The 13,810-nt window shown below is 39.9% G+C and overlaps 1 protein-coding gene across 1 annotated transcript in view; it reads right to left on the reverse strand.

Annotated features, from left to right (window-relative positions):
- Window positions 1-13,810, reverse strand: part of LOC147011612 (metabotropic glutamate receptor 1-like) — a 136,936-nt gene that overhangs the window by 55,613 nt on the left and 67,513 nt on the right. The window contains exons 3-4 of the mRNA XM_085858483.1: window positions 5,105-5,340; window positions 4,434-4,683 (exon numbers count right to left, since the gene is read on the reverse strand). Coding sequence (XP_085714609.1) covers window positions 4,434-4,683; window positions 5,105-5,340 — 486 coding nt within the window. The remainder of the gene's footprint in view (window positions 1-4,433; window positions 4,684-5,104; window positions 5,341-13,810) is intronic.

A 13,810-nucleotide genomic window follows, 5' to 3' on the forward strand; every position in this document is an offset into this window, starting at 1 on the left:
TTGAAATATCATGCGATACAGTGGGATATCGCTCTATCTCTTAATGGTGAAGAATCTCTTTGAAATTAAATAATTCTCATATCCAGATTCGGATTCGGATCTTCACCAAAATATAATCAGTTCGTCCTTGTCACACACCCAACCTGTCCACCAAATTTCATCCGAATCCGTCAACAACTTTTTTGAGATATCCTGCACACAAACATTCAGAGAGAAAGGGGTGAAAACATTCACAGAACCACCTTCGGTGGCGGAGGTAAAACAAGACTGAACATATGATGCTGAGCCTCGCTCGGATATGTAGATTACAGTAGATCTGAGAATGAACAATCTATACGATAGTAGATCTGTACACACACACACACACACACACACACACACACACACACACACACACACACACACACACACACACACACACCACACCACACCACACCACACCACACCACACCAGTTTCTCAAATTCCTCCGGCAATGGGTAAATCTAATGAAGCATAACCAGTGGTCCTTACTCAGTGGGCTTCTGTGAAAGATTACGCATCTGATATTTTTAATTTTAAACATCACATTTTGATATAAATTGAAAAAAAAACAAAACAAAGCGTTTTGCTGCTGATATGCAGAATCATTCGTTCAATAATAATTAATTTGTCCCCAATGCATTCCGACACTCAGTTCATGAAACTCGTTATTCATGAAATGATTCAATCTGCTGCACACTGTGTGACCTACTATCCCATTGTTTAAAACACAAGGGGTGTTCAAAAACTTCTTAGAATGGCATGCTCAAAACAATAGAAGCAATGCTGACGTTGCTTATTTGTCGATGTATAAAAAATCGGATCAGACTACGCCTCCTGAAGCTCACCTGGATCTGGAGCAACAGTCTCTCAACCCCCCCCAACCCCTCCCAGAAGACCTCTTTGGACCCTGAATTTTTAATGCCATGAACAAACTTTGGTACATCATGGGTGATGAAGGTTGTGATCAACTTTCATCGAAATTGTGTGTAGTTTCGGAGAAGAGAGCAAATACCTCTTTTGGGGGGAGTCAAACCCCTCTCCACCCCATAAACCCCATTAATGAGCGCAGATTTTGATGCGGGTGATACACTTTGGTACATCACGGCTGATGAAGGTTGTGGTCAGGTTTCATCAAAAGCCATGTGTGTAGTTTCGGAGAAGAGAGTAAATACCTATTTTGTGGGGGGAGGGGGTTAAAAACACCCCTTTGACCCTCATAATGAGTGCAGGTTTTGATGCAGTTCACTACACCTTTGTTAAGCATCAGATGTGAAGCTTGTCGCCAAGTTTCATCAAAATCGTGTTTGTTTCAAACGATTTGTTGCAAGTGACTGACTGACTGATTGATTGACTCACCTACGGACACTGATCGATCACATAAGCTTCCTGGCCTAAAGTCCAGCTGAGCGAAGAATGTATAATTAGTGATGAAATATTTTTTCTTCCCGATAATATATCGATTTCAGAGTGGTGACACACCCAGTGTTGTAACCTGAACCAAGAAACGACTTTGGCAGAACCTGTCTGTCTGTCTGTCTGTTATTTGCAAAATCGAAGATTTTTCAAATATATTGATCAGTCGATTTTGTTATTCTGTTTGTTTGTTTGTCTGGTCAATCGCCTACAGGTCACAATTTCAAACCAATCTTCACGAAACTTCATAAAGTTGAAGAGGAAGTCTCAACTGAGAAGTCGATTGATTTGGACGTCAAAGGTCAAAGATCATCTTGAGATTAAAATTTCGAAAATCGTCATTTTTCATCCAATTGACTTGAAATTTGAAAAGGATTTGCATATTACGTCAAGTAATTGGGAAAAGAACTATTTTTAGGATCAAAAGGTCAGAGGTCACCTCAAGGTCAAACTTCTAAAATCATCAACTTTCAACTGAAAAATCATCAATTTACATATTAACTTAAAAATGTTGAACAGGATTTGCATCGTCCATCACTGAAATGGGAAAGCAACTGTTTTTGAGGTCAAAAGGTCAAAGGTCAACTCAAGGTCAAACTTCTAAAATCATCAATTTCAATCTGAAAAATAACCAATTTTCATCTGATTAACCTGATAATTAAGCAGCAATTGCACAGTGAATCACTGAATTTAGAAACCAACTATTTTTGAGGTCAAAAAGTCAAGGGACAACTCAAGGTCAAACTTCTAAAATCATCAATTTCAATCTAAAAAATAACCAGTTTTAATCCGATTGATCTGAGCTTTGATCAAGAATGTCAATTTAAATCGTAATGGACAATTGGATGTATCCATGGCAACCTTTGGAGAGGGGGGTGGATCTTGCAAGTATCGTGCGTGCTCTGCACAACGTCACTTTCTTGTTTGTTTGTCTGTTTGTCAATTGCCTACAGGTCACAATTAGAAACCGATCGTCATGAAACTTTATCAAGGTGTAGAGGTAGTCTCAACTGAGAAGCCTATTGGTTTTGAGGCCAAAGGTCAAAGGTCATCTTGAGGTCAAATTTCTAAAATTGTCACTTTTCATCCAATTTACTTGAAATTTGAAGAGATTTTATATTTTAGGTTACTGAATTCAACCAGCCAATTATTTTTGAGGTCAACATAAACCAAAAGGTCAACATAGGCCCAAGGTCAACAACTAAGGTGGTATTTCTAAAATCCTCAATTTTCATCTGATAGACTTGAAATTTAGAGAGGATTTATATTTCAGTTCATGAATTCAACCATTTTGTTTGAGATCAACATCGACCAAAAGGTCAACAACATAGGCCAATGGTCAACAACTAAAGTGGAATTTCTTAAATCCTCAATTTTCATCCAATTGACTTGAAATTTGAAGAGTATTTGCATATCAGGTTACTGAATTAGTCCACCAATTATTTTTGAGGTCAACTTAGGCCAAATGGTCAACATAGGCCAAATTTATAAAATTGTCAATTTTCATACGATTGACTTGAAATTTAAAGAGCAGTTGCATATTTGGTTATTGAATACAAGCACCTGTTAGTTTTTAGGTCAAAATAAGCCAAAAGGTCAACAAAGGCCAAAAGGCAACAATTTAGGGGAACGTTCCAAAATCCTCAATTTTCATCCTATTTATTTGAAATTTGAAGAGGATGTATATTTTCAGTTGCTGAACCCAACCATCCAATTATTTGTTTAAGGTCAAATTTGTATTTTGCAAGTATCGTGCTATGCATAATGTCTTTCATGCTTGTTTGTCTGTTTGTGTGCAGGATATCTCAAAAAGTTGTTGATGGATTTGGATTAAATTTGGTGGGCAGGTTGGGTGCATGACATGGAAGAAAGAATTGATTATATTTTAGTGAAGATCTCGATCCACATCCGGCTACTATAATTTTTGAAGTGGTTCTTCACCATTATGTGTGAAGTTTCGCCTATCTCATATATTAAGAGATAGGGCTAAAAACGATGTATAGCATGATATCTCCAAAAAATTGTGTACGGATTCGTATGAAACTTGGTGGACACATTGAGTGTCTGACAAGGAAGAATTGATTCAGTTTTGGTGAAGATCCAAATCCGTTCCATATATGATGATTTTTGAAATGATTCTTCAAATTGAGAGATGGGGCTAAACTGATATATATTAAAATATATATATATATAGTACGATGTCTCAAAAAGTTTGGAGATGGATTAGAATGAAACTTTGTGGACAGGTTGGGTGTGTGACAAGGACAAATTGATTCGATCTTGGTGAAGATCCGAATCTGGATCTGGATACAAGAATTATTCTTTTTTAAGTGATTTTTCACCATTAAGAGATGGAGCCAAAAATGATATAGCACTGGATAGCATGACATTTCAAAAATGTATTGGGCCCGATATGTTCTCGTGGACCAAGCATTGCATGGCGGTGGTATGCGCTCTACCGTGCGCCATTCTAGTTATATATGGGCTGGTATGAAAACAGCTTAGAGGTACGCACACTTGTCTTTGAGCTGTCTCGCCTTGGTGTGAATCTCAAGCATGATCTACACTGTCATCCTGGTGTTTCTCAAATAGAGCGATGCAACAACGTGTGTGCTGGAGGATCCCTCGTCTACCAGAATATTGTACCAGAAGACCCGTGAACCAGCCAGCACTGGTCATTAGTGGACGTTAACGATCCCACAGGTGTATTTCGCAATGAGTAAGCGAGTTATCGCCAGCACCCTAAACCACAGCACCAACAAGGAAATATTTCTGGACTTGCCGTGAATGCCCCAAGGCTCTCTGATGAATATGGACTCCATGACAAATTATATAAACTCATGTATTGAAAACAAAAAAAGGTTTTGACAGGTTTAGGACAATTGTGAGAACAGCATCTCCTTCCTCTGGAACCTTTTGAATGCCCCATGTACAACTAATTGCAGCATGAGTGAGGTGGGTTAACACCAAAGGACAAGTGCAAGAGGGAGGACCAACCTTCCAGGGGTGTCTCCATTCTCGTCGAAATGAATCTCCTGTTTAGAAGCGCCCATAAAGCGAGTCTTCATGAGGAAGTCCAGCAGAAGGCTACCATTGATGGGTTGCATGGCTCCACAAAGACCACGAGTACCCTTGGGGCACAGCTCCACCTGCATGCGATGGAGGCCATGCACCATGGCATAGATGGCGTTGATTACTGAACCCATCTTGCTGTCCTGTTCATACGCGTCCTGCAGTCGTTCATTTCCTGTCCACGTACAAATTGGAATAAAAACATGGGAAAATGTGTGGGATGAACCACAAATCAGAGGTGTGAATGTGTTACAGCGAGGCATTAAGAAATTGTGAACCATTTAAATTCGCCAAGGTGTCCACAATGACCTTATGAAGGACCTGGCATTAATCTCAGCTGAAACAACGTCATTGCAATAACTCACAAACACCACTCACCGTTTGTTTTAAGTTGATGTGTACTATGAAAAGGAAACAGATCTAAATCAATGAATAAACCAATAATGTCGTTGAATGTGGCAAACAATTGAGCAACCCTTTGGTGAAGGCATCGACGCAACACATTTCAATGAGCCTACAAACAAACGGGACAGCCGGCTTAACAGTCTGAGACTATTTTTAATGGACATGATACAAATTGGGGTATTCCTTCTCACCGGTACAGATGCGTTGCATGCTGCGGTTCTCCTTCGGGTCTCCTCGAATGCGACACTTGAACCGATGCTGCCAAAACTCTGAGAACCAGGGGTTGCGCTTGTTGTCTTTCAGGTGAAGATTCAGATAGTAGTCATCAAACCACTGGACATTTGACGATTGTAATTTGATGGTGATGCCACCCACAGACTCCTCCTCATAACCCTCGATTACCTCATAGCGGTCTGCCCAGCCATCGCTGCAAACAAGTGGTGTTGGTGAAGAAGAAGAAGAAGAAGAAGAAGAAGAATAAGAAAGGAACAAGAAGAATTCCATACATAGATTGTTTTTATAAGCTTTTGTAACTTTGACCATTGCGCACACCATTCAACATAGACTACATACATACATACATATATATATATATATATATATATATATATATATATATATATATATATATATATATATATATATATATATATATATATATATATATACATTTGCATATGTTGATAAATGTGTGTCAGCCAGTCCGTCAGTCCATCGGTCTCCTCCATAACTCCAAAACCATGAACCCGAGCGGCCCCACACTTTGCATGCATACTAAGTGAACTCTAAGGGAGTGCATGAATGAAAAAAACTGGGTGTTTGAGTTAATTTAAACACCCCTTTTGAAGATAATTAATGGCCTTGTTTAATTATCCTTTATGAAGGTGTCAGCCCTCTGTCAGCTTGCTGGGGTCTTAATTTGTCATTTTTTTTGGCCTTCTCAACAATGCCTTGAATTGGAACAGGACACAATGGTTTCCTCACAATAAAGTTTTTTTTTTCACTTTCCTCATTCATGTCACCAAATCCCTGTTCGTCATACCAACAAATCACTGGATACATTGCAATGCTTATAAACACCCAGGGATACCAACATTCACAGCTTTATTTCATTTCTGCACATGCCATAACCTCTCAAATCTCTTAAGCTTAGCCAAATTTCAAAATTTAAATTTCTTAATTGACCTCAGCAGCAGTTCCAACTGCCCCCCCTGCAAAAAAAGTGTTCATTTGTCCAGTTTGGGCATTGTTTGACATTCCGGGCATTTCTGGGTGCATGGTGTTTATATGACTGATCGGTGATCGCTAATTGCTTGCCAAGCCAGCTGTTCCTCATCAACTGTTTTGTTGGAGTGCTTGCTTGAGTGCTTAAGCCACTTGGTGAGTGCTCTACAAGCTGCTTGGTTGTTCGTTTGCAAGTCATGGCCACACACAGAAAACGTTTTCACACCGTCACTGAATATATTAATCAACTTGAGCGAAGTTCAGGCCTCACTTGCCTGCGTTTGGCCCTGCGTTTTCGTGCGGTGCTTCGGGTGGTGGCTCACCTGCTGAAAATGTGAAGTTTTATTTTACGTTTCCCCTTTTTGTACGACCTGCTTTCATTATACGACCCATCACTTTGACATAGATAGATACACATCTAAAAATTAAACGTTTTGTGTTTTTTTTTAAGTTTCTTCAATTGTTTTGTTGAAGTGCTTGCTTGAGTACTTAAGCTACTTTGTGAGCACTCCACAAGGTTCGATCTCAACCAAGCTACCATGGCGATAATGTGGCTCAGTTCTCCGTGGGGACATCTCCGGAGTTAGGAAGGCAAAAATAAATTAGAGGATTACAATGAGTAAAAAATGTTTCCAGTATTTATAAAGCAATTAATTGCCACAACATGGCAGGATAGCCGAGAGGTATGCACGCTTGCTCTAAGCCGTGTCACCTGGGTTTGAATCCTGACCCCGCTATAAACTGTCATCTTGGTGTTTCACAGGCAGGGTGATTCAGCAGTGCATGTGGAGTCTTTTGGATGGACATTAAACTCAGTGTCACATCTGCTGGAATCCCCCCTCTGCTCTCAAGATGTGGGTGTCACATCTGCTGGAATCCCCCTATCTGCTGGAATCCCCCCTCTGCTCTCAAGATGTGGGTGTCACATCTGCTGGATTTCCCCCATCCCCCCTCTGCCTCCGAAACATGGCAGGCAAGTTGGATATGTGACAAGACGAATCGATTCGATTTTGGTGAACATCTGGATAAGGATCCAGATATGAGAATTTTTTTTAATTTTTTCAGTGATTGTTCACCATTGAGAGACAAGACCAAAAACGATGTACGGTACAGCATGATATCTCAAAGCGTTGTGGACGAGTTATGGCAAAACGAGGTGAATGAGTTGGGTGGGTGACAAGACTAAACCAATTCGATTCTGGTTCAGGTCCGGATCCAGATCCGGCCGATCAGTGGGATACAAAACATAAACTGTTCATCCTGGCGGAGGTACGCGCTCCAGCAAGTGCCGTTCTAATTGAATTGATTTATTTACCGGCTTGCAGAATACAAGAACGAACCACTAGTATTAGATATTCCTGACCTACCTCGTACCAAGCTTCTCCCTTGTCCAAAAAAAACAATGTAATCCGATGAGTGAAGAAATTTTAAAATTACAAAAAAGCTTCTTGTTACTGGGAAGACCACAGCGTGGTCAAAATATCAAGGTGGTCAAAATGTCAGACATGACTCTTGCCGACTGGGCAGATATTTATAATCCATTAGTGGTGCCTTCAGTTTGCAGCAGACTGGTTGTGGAGCATTATGTGGTTATATCCACGCATCATATCAATTACCAACAACATATACAGCACTTCTCATCACTGGCCTGGTGAAGAAGAAGAAGAAGAAGAAGAAGAAGAAGAAGAAGAAGAAGAAGAAGAAGAAGAAGAAGAAGAAGAAGAAGAAGAAGAAGAAGAAGAAGAAGAAGAAGAAGAAGAAGAAGAAGAAGAAGAAGAAGAAGAAGAAGAAGAAGAAGAAGAAGAAGAAGAAGAAGAAGAAGAAGAAGAAGAAGAAGAAGAAGAAGAAGAAGAAGAAGAAGAAGAAGAAGAAGAAGAAGAAGAAGAAGAAGAAGAAGAAGAAGAAGAAGAAGAAGAAGAAGAAGAAGAAGAAGAAGAAGAAGAAAGAAGAAGAAGAAGAAGAAGAAGAAGAAGAAGAAGAAGAAGAAGAAGAAGAAGAAGAAGAAGAAGAAGAAGAAGAAGAAGAAGAAGAAGAAGAAGAAGAAGAAGAAGAAGAAGAAGAAGAAGAAGAAGAAGAAGAAGAAGAAGAAGAAGAAGAAGAAGAAGAAGAAGAAGAAGAAGAAGAAGAAGAAGAAGAAGAAGAAGAAGAAGAAGAAGAAGAAGAAATATTAAATGACATAACCTTAATATTGTTTCTGTTGAAAATAAGTTGCTAGCCTTTAATAACAACAGCAGCAAGGCAGGAGAGTGATGTGTGTAGATTAAATATTTTTTGGAGACAATTTGTTTTCACGGTGATGCTAAGCCAGTCCTCATAACCACATTCTTCCTGCTTTATCTCACCTTCGGAGAATAAAGATGGAGTGGGTGAGATTTAATTAAAATAAAATACAAATAAAAAGATGAGGGAAGGGGGGTTGGGAGGGGGTGGGAGCGATTAACCATGAAATCTCCGGTCACTGAAAACATCAAGGTGTTCAAATTTAGAGACAATTAGCTGCACAGCGTGGTGATGATTACCTGTCAAGGATATCCGTTATTAAAGAGCACCTTGGGGACCAAGGCATTTTCGACAAACGAGGCTATTTAAAAGAGACGTCCCACACTGGAAACATGTGCTCGTGCACATCCGAGAAAGTCGACACTGAAAGCAAACAAAAGTTTCCACGCCATCTTAAACCCCCACTCTTCCCACCAGAAGTTTTTTTTTTAATTCCTGTTTTCACCAGAAATCCACACCCCCTGGGGGAGGAACAGGAGGTGAAATACAAAAAAAATGTTCCCTATTTCATGCGTCCCCCAATCTTGATTGTATCGACAAAGTTTAAGAAGAAAATGTTTTAAATGGTGACGTAATTGCATTTTTTGATATTTGACCTTTTGACCCCACCCCAAGGGATGGGGCCAAAAATGATATGGCTCTTGCCATGTGGTCATCATAACTACCAAGTCTGATGAATTTCTGCACAACCGTTTAGGAGCAGACACCGTGATGGATGTACAGACGGACAGACGGAGCGATTACAATATCCCCATTTTTGTCAACAAGCTCAAATGAGCTAAGATCCTCGTCCTCTTTATGATGACGTCATAAAAACGAATACGACGTCATTGTGATGTATCAGGTTTGCGATAAATTATCTGTGCTAATGCCCGGCTTGATTCCTGCAAACAAAATTCAAACAGCTTGCCGAGTTTCGGAGATAGTGGTATAGGCGATTTCCATTAGCGGCGATATTATGACGTCAACTTTTTTTCTAGGAAGAATTTCCAAAATCGGAGATGGTTACTGCCTGCGCGTGGGCTTTCTGCATATACATGGCAAGTTTCACGAAGATCCGATGAAAACTCTGGGTTGTGAAACAAAAAATGTCAAAAAATTGGAATGACGTCATAAAATTGATATGACGTCAGAGTGATGTATTATATGTGCGGTAATTCATCTCTGCTAATGCCCTGTTCGATTCCCGCAAACAGAATTCAAAAAGCTTGCCTAGTTTCGGAAATATTTTTTTCGGCGATTTCCATTAGCGGAGATATTTTGATGTCATAACTTTTTTTTCTAGGAGGAATTTTCAAAATCGGAGATGGTTACTGTCTGCGCAGGGTATTTTTAGAAATATTTGCCAAGTTTCAGGAAGTTTCGATGAAAACTGTAGGCTGTGAAACAAAAAAGTCCATAAGAAGAAGATGTAGAACAACAACGTGAGAAAGACTTAGAGATTCTCCACGAGGATCTAAAAAGCATATGGGGATAAATAATAAAACATAAACCAATGTCACCCGCAGGGTGACCCGTATCTTCCAAAATGGTGACCACGCGTGACTTCTTTAAGGTTACACTGAGGTGAACAGAGCTGCTATCCACCAGGAGCGACTCCTTGAGGAATATCTGCCTACGAGAGATTCCGATGAGAATCGTTCTACAGAGTGACCATGAAAAATATGCGTTTGCCTCATAACATCACCAAATGACGTCATAATGTCTCAAGCTTGACATATCAAGAAAGCACTGATTGAGGTGCTCAATTTGAGGTACTACACGATATGGTTCCTAAAACTTGAAAATTTGACCTTGGGGTCAAATATGTTTGACCTCAGGTGCTAACCATGAAGGTCAAGGACAATCGCCACCAAAAACTAATCAGCTGAGCGCCAGACCATATACTACATTCCCATAAAGTTCGGAGATGATTCGATTAAAATTACTCAAAAAATAAGGGTTTTGTCGACCTCCATGATTTACCGCAAAGTGATCTTGCTTGACCTTTGACCTTGACCTTTATGTGTGCTGAAGGGTATTGTAATAATACTACGATATGTGTACCCACAAGAGTTTCCGACGAGAATTGTGCTCTACAGAGTGATATAAAGGTGAAAAATCCAATGATTACAGACAAACAAAAAAAAAAAACTTACCAAGTAACAGATCTTGCAAAAACTTCGTTTTGGCAAGATAATAAGTTCCCTTGTAAATAACTTCAACACAGAAGGTCATTAGACCCATCAAGCCTGAGCAGCAGTGCCAACCTATACTTGTGTTGTTCATGCTCTATCTTTTTTTAAATTCTGAGCATTAAGCAAGGAAGCAGCACATACCATTTTCAGATTATTTGGAATGACTCCACTAGGATTTGAACTACTGACCTCGCAGACTCACAGCAGATTATCAAACCATTACACCACCTATAAATAAACACTACATAAAGCTTCGATAGAGTATAAAGAAAGTGCGTGTGAAATTTGAAACATCCATGTCCAATAGTGATGATCAGAAAGAAACAATACTTTGTCAAATTAAGAAAATACTGTACTGGAAATGAGGGGGGAAAGTAAATAATTATATACTATATTATCTGATATCCTACATGACATAGCCAAGTTAATCCTGAAAGCACCGAAACTTCTTTATAGGTAACCCCACATTGGGTCATGCGGTACACCCATTACACTGACAGGCAGACAGCAACTGTGTCACTCTCTGCTGATCTGGAATTGATTAGATGCTGGTCTGAAAAACGGAACATGTCTTTTGATCCTGGAAAATCTTGTAGTCTCACCCTGTCACTCTATAAGGATTGTCAAACTAACCCACCTATCTATTTCCATGGTCAGCCAATGGAAGAAGTTCAGTGTCTGGAACTTTGTGGCTTTACTATCCATGACTCCTCCAGGGTTGACCACACTGCAAAACTGAACTTAGTAAGCAGCCGCAGACTATAGTCCATCACATGAGACCCCAAAATATTGACATCCTTGCTGCCCACCCCCTCAATGGTTCCGTTCACCTACTTTGTCTCAAAATTTTGGAAGATTTGTCCAATATTCATTTCTGTTCATTTCTAGGTCAGAATTGCCCAAAACCTTGTCCAGTTTCATCAGTTTCGCATCTACCCTCCTACCTACCTATGCACCTACCCAGGCAAAAATAGCATTTCTTTCTCACAGTAATTCTCTGCAGACTACTGTAGTAGGGCCTGTTACCAACTATAGTATATGAGAGTACTACTCGCATATACTATAGTTCTAACTGGAGCATTTTTGCCTGGGTCAGCATGTTGGATATCATATTGGACTTCAGAATCTCATCTTGCATTCTGTATCCCCTACAATTTTGGACATGCGAGCGAGCAAAGGCAGATTTGATACCGGATTAGCTCAGGTTAGCATTTAAACAGCCCAAAAGAACAAACAGAATTTTAGAATATTTTTTTTTTGGCTCAAGGAGGTTAAGTCCATAAGTCATTGATACTTTTGTCTTTTGCTTTGAACTGAACTTAAATGTGAATATATACATTTCAATATGATCCAACTTCAATTTTTCTATGATAAGTGAGAGGCACATTAATAACAGACCTTTGTTTGTAAATTTTGGGACACTTTTGCAATCCTCTGGTATTTAGTTTGCTTTTGAAAGACTTGGTGTATAGGCACTGAAAGTCTTGGTGTGCAAATACACTTACATTGTGAATTATAGACATTATTTTGTCATACCGATGCTTTATTTCTCATCGAGTTCACAAAAACCTCCAATGGTAGCTTCAAATGGCATTACGTATGAGGTCTGCCACCGAAGGTGGGCGTAGGTGGTTTTTACTCCTGTTTGTTTGTCTCTCTGTGAGCAAGATATCTCAAAACGTTTGGACAGATTAGGATGAAACTTGGTGGACAGGTTGGTTTTGTGACAAGGACAAATTAGTTTGATTTTGATGAAGATCTGGAGCCGGATCCAAGAATTTAAAAAGTTTTTATAGTGATGCTTCAAAATTGCGAGACAGGACATGATATCTCGAAGAATTGCGCACGGATTCGGACGAAACTCGGTGGATCAGTTGAGTAGGTGACGAGAACAAGCCGATTCGATTTTGGTTCAGGTCCGGATGCAGGTCCAGCCTATCAGTGTGACACAAAACGTAAACTATTCAGCCTCGTCGAGGTATGTGCTCTACCGAGTGCCCGTTCTAGTATTAGAAATGCTCAACCTAAACTTTGTTAACTTTTTGTTTGTCAACATGCATTGTCGAACTATAAATGTTATACATCAGTTCACTGACAAACTAAAAGAAAATCGGAAGCCATCAGTTGAACTCACACAAATAAATAAATAATTAGTTACAACAGTCCAGCAAATATGCGGAATCAATATTTATCATGACACAAAACTTAATCTTCATTGTCACTGTCATCACTCAGAGGATGTACGCATGAGTTCGCTCTTCTGTTGGAGCAGTCTTTTGGACAGTGGCATGCATCGGTGCATGATAAATACACTATATTGCAGGTGCAACGCCTGGTAGCACAGGGAGTTTTACATCCACAACAAGCATACTACAGGAATTTTTTTGGAGCTGGCTCCTTCGCTGTCCAATGAATAAACAGGATGTCATTGGATGGAGTCCATCCATGGCTACATGGACTTGGAACATCAGGTTCTGACTCCATAGCATATTTCCAGATTCCGGCTTGTGGTTGTTGGCTCGCTGTGTGTGTTTCGTCAGTGCGCGCTTTGTTGGTGGTAGTTGCTGAGACTGGTGACTACAGTGTCGGGGCTTCTGATTATGATCATGTCGTATTCATTGTTTGCTGCATTTTTGCGAATGGAGAAGTAATCGACAATTTACTTCTTCTTGATTTGAATGTAGGGAAAGGAGTGTCTTTCACTGAACTGTGTCACCAACTGATGTTAGCCTGTGGCAATCTTTGTCAACAGTCACAAAAAATTCCTTCCCCTCCAGAACACAGACATACCCACTCGCCTGCCATTCCTTGCAAAGGAACCTTATGATTTCCTGTTTGTTGAGGTCATCAGCTCAGAATTTTTGCCCTTTGGACATTTTGAAATCTTGACTTGCAAGACCCCACCAAGAGAACCCTGGCTCCTTTCCATGCTTTTGATGGAAACATTTGATGTTTGTCACAAACAAAGTCCACCCTGGAAACTGAATCAAAGCTGTGTGCCTGTCTTAGGAGTAGTTTCAGGATCTTCTCTGCAAGCTCATGAAGGTCTTGGGCATTTGTTTCACAATATGGAGGAGTACCATCCCATCCTTGATAAACACAGATCCTTGGGGTCACTGATCAGAGTGAATGGTTTTCCTCTCCAGGGGGTGAGAGAGCTTTGATTTTGATGTTTTGCACAGTCCTCTATCTTTTGATGCTAAAGATGGTGGTACT

This window comes from Eptatretus burgeri, chromosome 15 (genome assembly GCF_056783735.1).
Source record: "Eptatretus burgeri isolate ZD-2024b chromosome 15, Ebu_testis_v1, whole genome shotgun sequence".
Classification (NCBI taxonomy): domain Eukaryota; kingdom Metazoa; phylum Chordata; class Myxini; order Myxiniformes; family Myxinidae; genus Eptatretus; species Eptatretus burgeri.